Source organism: Erinaceus europaeus, chromosome 12, assembly GCF_950295315.1.
Source record: "Erinaceus europaeus chromosome 12, mEriEur2.1, whole genome shotgun sequence".
In the NCBI taxonomy this organism is placed as follows: domain Eukaryota; kingdom Metazoa; phylum Chordata; class Mammalia; order Eulipotyphla; family Erinaceidae; genus Erinaceus; species Erinaceus europaeus.
Genome location: NC_080173.1, coordinates 74,353,051 through 74,366,424, shown reverse-complemented (window position 1 = coordinate 74,366,424; position 13,374 = coordinate 74,353,051). Strand labels below are relative to the sequence as shown.

Below are 13,374 nucleotides of genomic sequence, written 5' to 3'. Positions count from 1 at the left end.
CCCTTCCTCCTCCTCCTCCATCTTGAGAAGGAAGTAGTTAACCAGTTAGGGAGGCTGCAGATTCAAGGGAGTCTTGCCAACGGTCAGTGTTGAAAGATCCTTTGGGTAACCAGGTGACCTCCCCACATACTTGAGTCATCACTTAACCTCACATCAGTCCTCCATCCCCGATCTGTGAAATGAGTTCAATCCACTGGCTCCTTCACTTTGAGAGGATTAGATGAAAGAGAGGCCTGTTGGTGTGTTTCCACTGAAGCCCACACCCAACACACACTCCTCTCACAGGTCTCTTGAGTATTGGGTAATCAAGTGCAGTAAGCTTGGAAAAGTGGGGGAGAAGGTACCGTTCTGGGTGACAGTTAAGAAGGTACTTTCCTTCCTTCTGGTGAACCAGTGCAGGGCAGACACCTCGGAAGATGCGGCACAATGTGTACAACAGTGAGCTGCTGGATGTCTACTGCTCTCAGTGCTGCAAGAAAATCAACCTGCTGAATGACTTGGAAGCCCGCCTGAAGAACTTGAAGGCCAACAGGTGAGTCTCCTGGGCCCAGACCAGGGTGGGGTTGGGTATGGACCGAAGGGAGCAGCAACTGGCGAGGCAGTTATACCTGAGGGGGTTATTCTCAGGGGCTTGCATTTTTTCTGAAACTGGAAACACTGGGTGCCCTTCTCATAACCAAGGTGGTTAGTAAATTCCTTAGCAGGAAGGGAAGGCCCTGCTTCCTTTCTCAGTAACTATTTCTTTCCTCTCTCTTCTCCAGCCCCAATCGGAAGATCTCTAGCACAGCCTTTGGACGGTAAGGTCCCTCAGGAGGGTGGGTTATCCCCATAGCTGTGCTTCATGCCAACAGACTGGCCCCTCTCCTGCCCCTGTGCCCCTTCTGGCAACAGTTGGCATCTCCAGGTTCTTAGCTGCTGCAAGCTGGGAAAGTGTGCCAGGGAGCCCCTGAGAAATATAGCCCTGCTGGCAGACATGGAGGTACAAGTGTACCCCTTAAAGCTGACCACATGCTCTGGGTAGAGCCCTACACTGCTGACTCCCCTAGACAATAGTCGTCCTGTTCTCTCTGCTTCTGCAGACTAGCTGCATCCAGGGTTCTAGGAGCTACAGCCAGCAGAGATCTGGCCCAGAAGCTAAGGTGGGGTGGCCTTTAGCCAAGACCCTGGCTTCTGCCTATTGGGAGGGGCGACTCCACCCACCCATTTCAAGGTGAGTCTCCCCTGTGGACTGCTGGAGGGGATAGAGTCCCACAGACTGCCCACATGAGGGGCACTTACCCACCTGCTCTGGTCATGTGGCAGACATGCTGGCCCACACCCTGGTGTGCTGACCTTGCTGGGCTCTGGGCTGAACACCCTCCAGGAGTCAGAGTTCAGGCAGCTTTTCTCTTTTTTGCCTGGCTGAGGGCAGCCTCCTTCCTGGGGTTCCTGGTGCCACCCTGGGCACTCGCTCGCCTTGCCCCTAGCCTGAGTCTGTCTCTGGGCTCCAGAAGTCCCCTGCAGCCAGAGTACCTCCCTCCACTCCTGCAGGCAGCTGATGCACAGCAGCAACTTCAGCAGCAGCAACGGCAGCACAGAGGACCTGTTCCGGGATAGTATTGACTCCTGTGACAATGACATCACAGAGAAGGTGGGTCCTGGTGGGTGGAGGATGGATGCTGCTGAATCTCCCAGGGGTGGGGCTAGGTGCTCCAGGCTGCTGTCTAAGGGGACTGCCCTTGTCGATGAATTTGAGGGTAGGTGACCCAGTCAAATGGGCACATGCACCCCTGCCCAGCGTGACCTCATATATATGGTCAGAGGTCCTGGCCACCACTCCTGCAGTTTCTAGGCTCTTGGTTCAATGGACTCAAAAGCTGTTCTGTACCCCCACACTTGCACTCCCATCTGTAGGTGAGCTTCTTGGAAAAAAAGGTGACAGAACTGGAGAATGACAGCCTGACCAACGGGGACCTGAAGAGCAAGCTGAAACAGGAGAACACACAGCTGGTACACAGGTCAGGGGCCCAACATGGACTTGGGGGTCCTGATCAAGCCTGGGGAGGGGGCCTGTGCTATGCTCAGGGCCTGTGGAACACCCCCTCTTTACAGGGCTCTGTCCATACAAGGTACCTCAGAGGACTTGTTGACAGGGTGGAGCTTGATTCAGAAGTCTCAGGCCTGTAACCCCTGGGCTAGCCAGGCAAAGGTTGAGGTCTACTCTTCTATCTTTCTGTCTTGCAGCAGAAGCCTCTCTTCCTAGAGACAAGCTCTACTGGGGGAGAGGCTGGAGAGTCAGGGTCTGCATCTCCTTCTGGAGGGGGGAAGGTCCAGCATGGCTGCTTCCTCCTGCTGGAAGACCTCCTAACCCTGACCGACAAGAGTATGGAGGGGCTAGTTGTCCTCCTGGGAGGGCCTGTAACTTGGTCACATGATCCCAGCCCAGGGTCTGATCTTCAACCTCTTAGGCCCCTCTGTACACCCCAGGAAATCAGCCCCTGAGAGGACCTGTTAGCAGTGAAACATGCCCCAGACGATGTGTCAGCTAAGCTGCCAGAATGGGGTGTGAACACCACCATGGAGGCTGGCTCTTGAGCTGGTCTGCAGTGTTCAGAGTCACTGGCCTGCACCTGCCTCCCTTTGGAGTCCAGTGAGCTGAATTATTGACCCAGAAGGCTATTATGGCCAGGAAGGAACAGAGCAGAAAGGAGATAGACCCCCACTTTCTCAGGTGCAGCCCTGTTCCCCTTCAGGCTGGCTGTCAGGTCTGCCTCTGTGGTGTGCTTGACTGACACCTGAGATGCTGTGGTGTTACTACATATCTTCCCACAAAAACCCCACCACCTCCCACAGTGGGGGGTGCTAGTGACTCAGGGCCTTGGTGTCCAGATTCCCCATAACTTCAGCAAGGGTCTTGGGCACAGAGGGCACAGAAGATCTTGACCTGGACTGGAGTCTATGCTCCTCTCCTCAGGGTGCATGAACTGGAGGAGATGGTGAAGGACCAGGAGACCACAGCTGAGCAGGCCCTAGAGGAGGAGGCGCGGCGGCACCGAGAGGCCTACAGCAAACTGGAGAGGGAGAAAAGCACAGAGATCGAGCTGCTCAACACCAGGTGGAGATCCGGGAACGGGCCCCAGGACTTTCCACAGAGCCCACGGATCACTCTCCCACTCCCAGTGCTGCGTGGCAGGCAGGACTGTCCTCGGTTCTAGATGGACAGAGAGCCAGGAGGAAGGCCTCATGCTCTTGATCCCCGAACACATGATGGCCTCTAGGAAATCTGTGAAAGGGTGCTCTTGGTAGCACTATTCATGTCAGTAGAAGCTACTTGTCTACCACAAGAGAATGAGTGAAACAAATGCAGAGGTCCTGCCCTGCTTCCTGGGCCGTGTCTGATGCCCAGGTTTGGTGCTCCCCTGCTGTCAGGTCCTCCTGGACGTGGTACCAAGGTAACGGGAAAGCACAGGAGGCGGCCCCTTGCCCATTTACCTTGGCACCCATGTCCAGGAGGACCTGACAGCACCTGGGCCAGGTAGGGCAAGGAGTATGGTAGGCATCCAGGCCTTGAGTCAGAACCAGAGGCTCACAAGTTTCACTCATGTTCTGGAAGCTGCTATTTTGTATTTGTTTCTGGAGACTGGTAGCTCCTCAAGGGTGTTCAAATTCAGTGATGGAAAAAGACAACATGACAGGGAGCCAGGTCAAATCACAGAAAACCAGCCCTCTTGATACTGTCTCCTAACCTATACTCCTTGCACAACTCCAGGGGGCACCATTCACGTGATTGTGCTCCCAGATCAGGTGGTGTGCTTTGTCCTCACATACTCCCCATCATCTCAGGTCTCCTGTGAGCATGATGCCTAGCCTGGGGTCCTCTCCTGGAGGCCTCTGAGGGCAGTGGTGGCCAGGAGTCACCTATCTAGGTAGGAGGAAGTAACAGTAGGAGGAACAGGGAATAATCTACAGAAATCAGTGCCAACATGGACCCTACACTGTTATGGTGCCACTGGAAGACAGCCCAACTCGGCTGCCCCTCTCCATGAACCTGGTACTCCAGCTCTGTCTTCATGGAGTCACCTTAGCGCAGGCCCTTGTGAATGCTCCACAGAGGGCTCTGACTGTCAGAAGCAGCTAGAGTGGCCTTGAAATTGTGGTTCTAGCAGGAAGGCCCTGCCACAAGAGGACTTTCTCTTCAGCTAGCAGAAAACAGCCTCTCTGTGTTGCTTTAGTCTCTAAGGATGCACACAAAAGAATTGTACATTGTTATTCACAAATGAATATTTCCTTTTATCAAAAAATTCTAATTAAGTGTCTTTCTTTATCATTTTGCCTGGGATGACAGGAACTCAAGGTTGTGGAACGCTTATTGTTCTCTCCCTCCCACCTTTTCTTTCCCCTACTTCCTGCAGGGAGCTGCGACTTGCTCCAGCCTGTCAGCCTTTTATGAGATAATCCTCATTTCTCACATTTCCCTTCATTGTTACTCCTAGGGTGCAGCAACTGGAAGAGGAAAATACTGACCTTAGGACCACAGTGACCCGGCTTAAGTCTCAGACAGAGAAGCTAGATGAGGTGAGCTGGGGGGCACGGGCCAGCTATGCCAGCCAGCCAGGCCTCTAGCTTCTAGTTTCCCAGATTGCCTCAGTTTAAAAATAAAATAAAGTGGTCCTGGAGGTGGTGCAGTGATAAAGCTTTGGACTCTCAAGCATGAGGTCCCGAGTTCTATCCCTGGCAGCACATGTGCCAAAGTGATGTCTGGTTCTCTCTCCTCCTATCTTTCTCATAAATAAATAAAATCTTTAAAAAAAATAAATAAAATAGAAAGGACAACAAAAGGGGAAAGAATGGCCTCCAGGAGCAGTGGATTCATGGTGCAGGCACTGAGCCCCAGCAATAACCCTGGAGGCAAAGAAATAAAAAAATAAAAATAAATAAAATAGAATTTACCTTTTCTGTATTTCTGTTTTTCCAGTTATTTCACAGTGAGTATATTTATATCATGTGGAAAAATAAGAGAAAAAGAGGGCTGGGGAGGTAATGGTTATACCAGTTACTTTCATGCCTAAGTCTATAGGTGCCAGTTTAAGTCCCTGGCATCACCAAAAAACAGAGTTGAGCTATGCTCTGGTTTTATTTGTTTATTTTGGATGAAGATAGAAATTGAGAGAAGAGGGGAAGAGAAAGCCACTTGCATACTGCTTCACCACTCATGAAGCTTTCTTCCTCGCACATGGGGGCTGGAGGCTTGAACCCAGGTCTTTGCATATGGTATGTGTGTGCTCAACAAAGTGCTCCACCAGCTGACCACTAGGTTTCCATCTTCTATCACTGAAGGACTTTAAAATTAGCTTGAAATTTTTTCCAGTTAGGCTACTAGAAGCCTAGGGATTCTAGCCTTTTCCTTAAGCCATGGTGCAGAGGACTTGGTCCAGGGGACTGGTTTGAGTGTCTATCTGTTGGGCAGCTGATGCAGACCCCCAGCAAAATCTCGGGTACAGTGAGTCCCTCTGGGGACTCTCCTTCCCTAATGGGGTCTCCCCACCTCCAGGAGCGGCAGCGTATGTCTGACCGGCTGGAGGACACCAGCCTGCGGCTTAAGGACGAGACGGACCTGTACAAACGCATGATGGACAAGCTGCGGCAACACCGGCTTGAGTTCCAAAAGGAGCGGGAGGCAACCCAGGAGGTGGGCACCAGATCCCAGAGCATCCAGGCTCCCTCCTGCCCCTGCCCTTGCCAACCCACCTCTCTCTCTCATGCAGCTCATTGAAGACTTGAGGAAGGAACTGGAGCACCTGCAAATGTACAAGCTGGACTGCGAGCGGCCAGGCAGGGGCCGGAGCTCATCCTCTGGCCTGGGCGAGTTCAATGCCAGGGCCCGAGAGGTGGAACTGGAGCATGAAATCAAGCGACTCAAACAGGTGGGTCCTGGGAGCCTGTGCCCATGATGGGGTTTTCCTATGAGCAGCCAGGATCTGTGGTGCCTCTTTCCCTCCCATCGTTGTGTACTGTGCACCAGCCCTGCTCTCAGGACCTCTTGTCAGTCAGTGCCCCTTTTAAAGGAAATCCCAGGATCTCTCTCTCCGTGTCCATAAAGACGTGGCCACAATTCCATTAGTGTGTGGGGTAGAGAGTAAGACTACCCTCAGTCACAAATTATTGTCTTACTGTATCTGGATCATTGAAAAGCAGACCCTGAGCTCAAGACCACTCCGTAACTGGAGGTCAGTCAGGATGAGAGAAGCAGGGGCAGTGACCAAGTAAAGGAATGAGGGCAGGCCTTGTGCCTGACCCTGAGCAAGGAGACTGTGGTGCAGATTCTGTCTCTTGAGTGGGCTCTGGTGGAGACAGAGGCTGCTGGTGGTGCTCCCACAGAAACCCCAAATCCCAGCCCTTCTCCCCACATAGAAAGGACACCTATGTGCCCATGTGCAAGCGATCAGGAGATAGCAGGCAAAAGCTAGAGCACAGAGCTGATGAATGGAGTCTTGAGTGAGGCGCTGCGGGGCTGACTGTCATCAGGACCAAAGATGCCTCTGGGCAGAGCACCCACCTGCCAGCCTGAATATCACTTCTCCTTACCCAGGGCTGGTGGTGGAAAAGGATGCTTTGGGTGGGCAGTGTCCCTGCACAGACCTCTGGGGTTTCTAGTCTGGTTCACCCCCAACCCCAGGGAGGAAAGTGTGGCCTAAAGGCAAGTGATGATGCTGCAGTGTGGGGACTCTTCCCCTGAGCAGGGCTGCACATCTGCCTCAGATTCCCACATGCTTCTAGGACCAAGACCTTGTTCTTCCCCTAGGCCTGGCAAAGACCCCATCATTGCAGGACTCCTGAACTGATGGTTACTTTCTCCTGCGGTGTTGGTCCTGGTGGGAATCAGGAGATGGGGGTGCAAAAAAATAGGTTATGGTGAATTCTCAGTGCTTCTGGAAGTTGATGTTGCCTTTGCCTTACCCTACAGGAGAATCATAAGCTACGGGATCAGAATGATGACTTGAATGGACAGATCTTAAGCCTCAGTCTCTATGAAGCAAAGAACCTCTTTGCAACCCAGACCAAAGCCCAGTCTCTGGCTGCAGAAATAGACACGGCCTCTCGTGATGAGGTAACCTGTCTCTACATGCCCTCCCTTTGGACCCCAGCCCCTCTTGTTGAGAGCTTCACCCACCCAACCTGCCATGACAGTGAACTCAGGCTACCTAGACCTAGCCCCTAACAGTCTCCACCTGCCCCTAGCCTGAGTGACTGGACAGTTAAATCAGTTCTTTTGTATGTGGTAAAGGGAGTGCAGGTGTTAAACAGAGTGAAGTCTGAGCCTTAATTCTTCCAGAATTATGCAGGAATGCTGTCAATACCTTCAACATACAGTTCCATTGCTAGTGTGACCCACTTTCCTGAACAAGGGAAGGACTCTAGCATTTCTTGAACATTTACTGGTAGTATGTATGTCTGCTTTCTGACAACTGGGAAGTTATCCAAGCACTTCCATGTCACCACCACCCAGCTTGTGAAGGGACAGGGTCTGGGGTCTCTAGTCCCAAAGCCCATTCTTTCTGCCCCACTGGGCATCAGCATGTTGGTTGTTGCGTGAATGTGAGCTGAACCACGACTTTATATGTTAGTTTAGCATCTGGGTGCTGAAGTTGGATTTGGGACTTGCATTGTCCAGGACTGGCTGAGTCCCCCTGTCACTGGGCCTGACTCACTGCAAGCCTAGGGGCAGGGATCTGGACTCCCCCTGTACCCCAGAGGAGGCTGGCCTCTGACTACTATTTTCCCCTTCCCTTCACCTTCAGCTCATGGAAGCCCTGAAGGAACAGGAGGAGATCAACTTCCGGCTGAGGCAGTACATGGACAAGATAATCCTTGCCATTCTGGACCACAACCCTTCCATCCTCGAGATCAAGCACTGAGACCAGGGGACAGGCTGCAGAGCGGCCTCGGGACCTCGGGGCAGACCCTGCCTGAGGATGAGCCCGGGCAGGGCCTCACATGCATTGTCAGTGTGTCTCTGGCTGCTGTGCTACATGCACTAGTGGAGGAGGGAGGCTGTGTACACAGGGGAGGGTGAGCGTGGGTCCATGGCTGTGGGTGGCCCTGTGCAGTGAGCTGTCCATACACTTTGTGGTCCCTTGCAGAGGGCGTCAGGCTCTGAAAGTTGGAGGAGGTGAGGCCTACTGTAATAACAAGAACTGGAAGTTTTCTTGTCAAGATACTGGATACAATGGATTCTACCTCTGGGGATAAAAATTAAAAACACCCTAACGAGATGAACGTTCACCCACTCCTCTTCCCCCGGGAGCAGGGGGGAAACTATGACTTGAAGGCCCAACAGCTATGTCCCCAGCAACCTCTGGCCACCTTTCAAGCCCAGGTGCTGGAGCTCAGCGAGGAGAAAAGGGGTACCTGAGTCTCCCAAACCCCACCCTGGCCAGCAGCCTTCTAGAGGTGCCTCCCAGAGCCCCACGCTGCAGAGGAGCCTGTGGGAGGGTGACCATTCTGAGAGTGCTTGGCATTTTTAAGAGTTCTCGTATACATCCCTGTCCCTGACTGCTACCTCCCCATTTCTGTTTTTGTTCTGATTTTAAGACAATGAAAAATAAGCAGCAATTACTTCAGTCTAAAGGGAAGAGAGTAAAAGAAGAAGGGGCTTGGATTGGGCTCAGGGGCTAGTCCAAGACACAAATGACATCAGACAACCAAAGATGTGGTTTTTGGGGAGAATCATGCTCACGTCCTTGTCAGGTTCCTTCCCTGCGGCTGTATTTTGAGAGAAGCAGGGATATCCTATCTCCACAGCTTTCAGGGGCTCCAGGTGGACCCTGCTCACCAGGTTTTTTTCCCCATGGCCTGGTGATGATAGGCCTTTGACTTGGCCTTTCAGAACCAGAACTCTGGGCTCAGCTCTGTTCCAACTTTTAGAAATACATCTGTATCCAGTTCTCAGCAGGGAGTGGGAGTGGGGGTTGGGGGAGAGGCTCCCAGAAGCAGCAGAGAAAAACCTTAGTCTTCCATCCTTGTGACAAATGGTGGGAATTTACACTTATGGACTTTTTTGGGGGCTTTTAATGTGACTTGTTATAGGCAGCTGGGAGCAGATCTGGTACTTTTATTTTTTCCAGTTTGTCTCCAGTTAATATTGCTGTGCTCTCCTTAATCCAGATGTATATAAACATGTATAGCCTTCTTCTCAACCCGCAGTTGTTTTCTCCAGCCCCTTCAGTGCGGAACAGAAGGCTTGGGTATGTTGAGGAGGGGTGTATGCAGAGAAGAGACACAAGTCAAGGGTGAAGAGGAGATCATGGTTGTTTCTTGCACACACAGGCAGGACTATGGCCAGGATGACCTTCATTCTGTTCCAGGCAGCTTTTGCTTTTGTTGGACTTCTTGAGTTCTTTTTAAGCATGTGTGAAGAGATTGCTTTATGCTGCAAATATAGGGTTACATTAGTCTGACCTAGGACTTTGGGGCCACCCACACAGAGAAATAGGACAGTTTTCTGGGGCATTCTTAGCCACTTAGAGCAGGTGGTCTCCCTTGAGAGGCTGAGAGAATGGCAGTGAGAAGGCATGAGGAGTGGACCTCTTATGAATTTGCTAGTGGGAAGGAATGGGTCAAAGGAGTCGAAGCAAAGACCACGAAGAGTCATTCCATGGCTTTGGGCTGGGCTGTCCTGAAGATGGAGGCCTGCCAGGGCCATGTCCTGGTCTGGAGGGGACGGGGAGGCTTACCTAAGGGATGAACACTGTATAAAGAAAAATGTATGTGTTTTTCAGAGGTAATGGTGTGGAATTTCTGTGGAGGCCACAAAAGCAAGAATTGCATAGTCACTTAAGAGATGGACTTTCTTGAGGAAAGAACAGGCAAAGCCCTCAGCCTGCAGTGTTCTGCCATGCCTTGCCACTAGAGGGAGCCACGTGAATGCATTCTTTCTGGTCTGAAAGACAAGGGAAGACGAACTGGCTGTGATCAGCTCATTGTAAACACCATTGCACTCAGACCAGACTTTGAGATGAGATTGGTTTCCATGTAAGAGTGCTGCTCTGCGCTCTTGAAGTCTGTCCTGTGGGGGCAGATATCCCTGGTGGGTCCCAGCCCTACATCCCTGGGCAGGATCCAGAGCTATGTGGAGTCTGCAGGAGCAGGCAGACCTGGTACTCTCAGCTTGCTTTCTGCCTCCATTCTTTCCCACTGGGGGTTCTGGGCTTACCTCAGTGGTGAGGGGGCGGGGGGCTAGATAGCATACAGGATGCCCTGTTGAACTTGAATTTCAGATAAATCACTTTTAGTATATGTTCCGTGCAGGACTGGGATATATTTAAAATGGGATTTTTTTTTTTTTTTTTTTAATTCTAGCTGACATTCCAGATTCTGCTTTCATTGATGTGGGTATATGGGATCCAGGCTCCTCAGGTAATTGCAATTTAAGAGGTATCTTGTAGAGGCTTTGTGTTTTTACTAAACCTGACAACCTTTCCAGACAGGAATTAGCAACAACTAGTCTGAAATTTAGAGGTGCCATATGGAGGCACAAGGAGGGGGCTCTGCAGCAAACTAACAGGATGCTGGCCTCACATTCAGTTGTAAACCAGGGAGATTTTGCAAAAACAGTGAGTATTGTATACAGCATCTATAATAGAAAATAAACACCTTCTGAACTGGCTAGGGCTTGCTCTGTGGGAAAATACAAGAAATAAAATCCTCGTAAACATTTCTCTTTTAAACCTTGAACTATCCAGAATTGGTCCTGAGAACTGTCAAAGGCAGTGCCCTATCCTTTGGCTTTATTTCTGGTGTATTTAAAATACAAGCAGAGGGCCCTAGAGGCAGTATAATGAGTAGGGCAATGAACATAGGGGCATGAGGTCTTGAGTTCAGTCCTTGTTAACCATGCGCCAGAGTGATCCTCTGGTTCCCTCCCTCTCTAGGTTGTATTAATTAAATGAAAAGCAGAGCTCAATAGTCTTCCAGAGCACTCGGAACTAAAACTGGTTCTCCATGTAGACTGAGCACTGAGCTCAGCTGCTGACTAGCTGCCCCTCCAGACGTGCAGGTCAAGGTGGTGTGGCTCAGGCAGCTGGAGGGTTGCAGAGCCCAGTCTGAGACCCACTGTCCTAGAAGGTTGCTGGGCAGAGGTAAAGAGAATGAGGCTAGAAATGACTATTTGACTTGGCTTAAGATACCAGCACATGTTACTGGGATGTTGGTGACTTTTCCTGTTGTGGTGTCAGATGGTGAGAAGTTACCACGTCCCTTGCCCCTGTGGGAGACTGAATGTCTTCAGGAGCTGGTGGGCCCAGTGGTTCTTAGCAGTTTGAAGTGGGCAGGTCTCCGTCTAGGAGCCTGTGTTGGGATGTACAGGTCTGGAGTGAGTGTCAACCAAAGTCGGGGCTTGATGCTAAAAAGCCAGACTGTCTCCCATCCCCCTGGAAGCAGCCTCAGAAACAGCAGCTGCTGACTTGGACAGTGAGTTTGCCTCTGATCAGTTTATCATGGAGACAGTGAGGGTTGGCCCAGCTCCTCCCCAAACCAACATCCCCATGGAGCTCAGCTGCCTGACACCTGTGGCTTCTTGTGTCCTGATGAAGGACTTAGCAGCTGGAAAGTATCTCCAGGGGCCAGTGGGCCTGATGGTTTGGGAGAAATTCAGGCCCCAGTTTTATGCTGGGTACATGTACTTAGTGCATTAGCAAATGTAGACCTAAAGGGAAACTTAGCACGTGACTGGAGTATCAGAAGTATTTGGGTGCTCAGCATGCTAAGGAAATGACAGGTCACCTGGCACGGCTACAGTGACCTTTAAAGGGATGAGGTAGGTTTTAGATGGCAGAGAGGGGTTTGGGGGGGCGGTGTCTGCTGGTATCCTTCAGTCTTCCTCGTCTGAGGTGAGGGACAACCCCTTTGAGGCACTGCCTGGGCCAGTGAATCTGCTGAGGGCCCTCCTTTAGGGGCCACAGCCACCCTGGGTGGCTTTGAACAAGCCTCTCTCCCTGTCATGTCCATGTCCGGCACCTCCACCTCCTGCTTTAGGCGTATACACGAAGGGGCGGCCTTGAGCCTGTCCAGGGTCGTCCTCAGACTGCTCAGCCTACACAGGAGAATCACTTTGTAGAAAGAAAGCTTCTTTCCTAAAAGCGAAGCGCAATGTCATGTGGCTCTGGTGTTCCACCTCTTTGCACCCTGATTAAAACAGGACCACCTGCCCAGGTGTGTCCTAGAAATGACACTTGAAGGCTGCTCCTGCAGGAGCTCAGTGCTGCCATCCCCATCTAGCCTCCTGCCAGGCCCCTGCTTTGCTGTGCTGCACAGGCTGTGTTTTTGTCTGCATGGTTTGGGGTCATTGTTTCTGTGCCTTCCCTCCCCCCCCCCGTTGCTACTGTACAGGACTTTCCATGTTACTCCTGCGCCCTTTTTTAGATCCTGCTCCCAAGCCTGTAAATGTGTACATACAGTCCCCACTCTGTGTCCTCCGGCCCGCCCCACTCAAGGTCTGCTCCCAGGTCTGGGCTCCTGGCCGCTGTCCCCATAAAACCAGGCCCCGTGTCCTCTGTGCTCACTCAGTGTGCACACATGGTGACTTTGTACAGAATTTTTCATTGTGGTCATAAACCTGGGGGGCTTGGACCTCCTTAGTCCTTTGTGTGGCCTGCAGCTAGTGTAGAAGCCTTGCCCACCAGAAAAGGGTAACTTTGTCTAAAGCAGCTTCTCCTGCAAACCTCCTTCCAAGTTAGCGCCACTGTTAATAGACAGCAGAGTGCACTTTTCCCACAAGGTGCTGCCAGTAGGCAGCTCTCTGGGCCCCTCAGAGGGGCACTCCGGCCTCCAGAAGACTGTCTGGCTGTGTGACTCCCTGTGCTTTGGATTTGGACCCCCACATGGGCGGAAGGAAGAGGCTTCTCGATGCTGGCTGGCCTCACCTACCATTCACAACTGCTGAGTGGTCCTCATCTGTCCACGGTGCTCAGACCTGGGTGCCATTAACTCCCCGAAGGATGTCATCGGCCCGAGCAGTGCTGAGGATTCACTGCAGTCTCCCTTCATCCCAGCGCCCCTGCTCTCCTGCTGGATCTCCCGGGGGCCTGGGTAGATGGAGCTACACGTGTGGGCTCATACACGAGGGTGCGTTTGTGGCTTTGGCTCCCCTTGAAGTTCTTGCTCCTGGGAGCCTCCACCTGGAAACAAACTGGCTGAGCTTGGGGGCTGAAAGGAGACCTCCATTTCTGGGGGTGGGGTGGGTGGGGGTAAAGGCTGGGGGAAGTAGGGGGTGAAGCCCCAAGGTCATGGCTTCCTGTCTGCCTCTAGCCAAAAACAAGCAGTGCTCTGAGGCAGGCACCTCCCAGGGAACTCTAATGTACAGACCTAGGTGTAAATAAACAGTTTGTTCTTGCCTGA

The 13,374-nt window shown here is 51.9% G+C and overlaps 1 protein-coding gene across 2 annotated transcripts in view; it reads left to right on the top strand.

The window, feature by feature from the left end:
* The window catches only part of RAB11FIP4 (RAB11 family interacting protein 4), a 171,365-nt gene extending 157,991 nt beyond the window's left edge, over window positions 1-13,374 (top strand). For both annotated transcript variants that reach the window (XM_060203996.1, XM_060203997.1), the window contains 10 exons: window positions 395-532; window positions 762-797; window positions 1,531-1,630; window positions 1,894-1,997; window positions 2,954-3,094; window positions 4,473-4,554; window positions 5,531-5,668; window positions 5,745-5,903; window positions 6,944-7,087; window positions 7,779-13,374. In XM_060203996.1, the coding sequence (XP_060059979.1) occupies window positions 395-532; window positions 762-797; window positions 1,531-1,630; window positions 1,894-1,997; window positions 2,954-3,094; window positions 4,473-4,554; window positions 5,531-5,668; window positions 5,745-5,903; window positions 6,944-7,087; window positions 7,779-7,895 (1,159 nt within the window). In that variant the 3' untranslated portion in view covers window positions 7,896-13,374. The remainder of the gene's footprint in view (window positions 1-394; window positions 533-761; window positions 798-1,530; window positions 1,631-1,893; window positions 1,998-2,953; window positions 3,095-4,472; window positions 4,555-5,530; window positions 5,669-5,744; window positions 5,904-6,943; window positions 7,088-7,778) is intronic.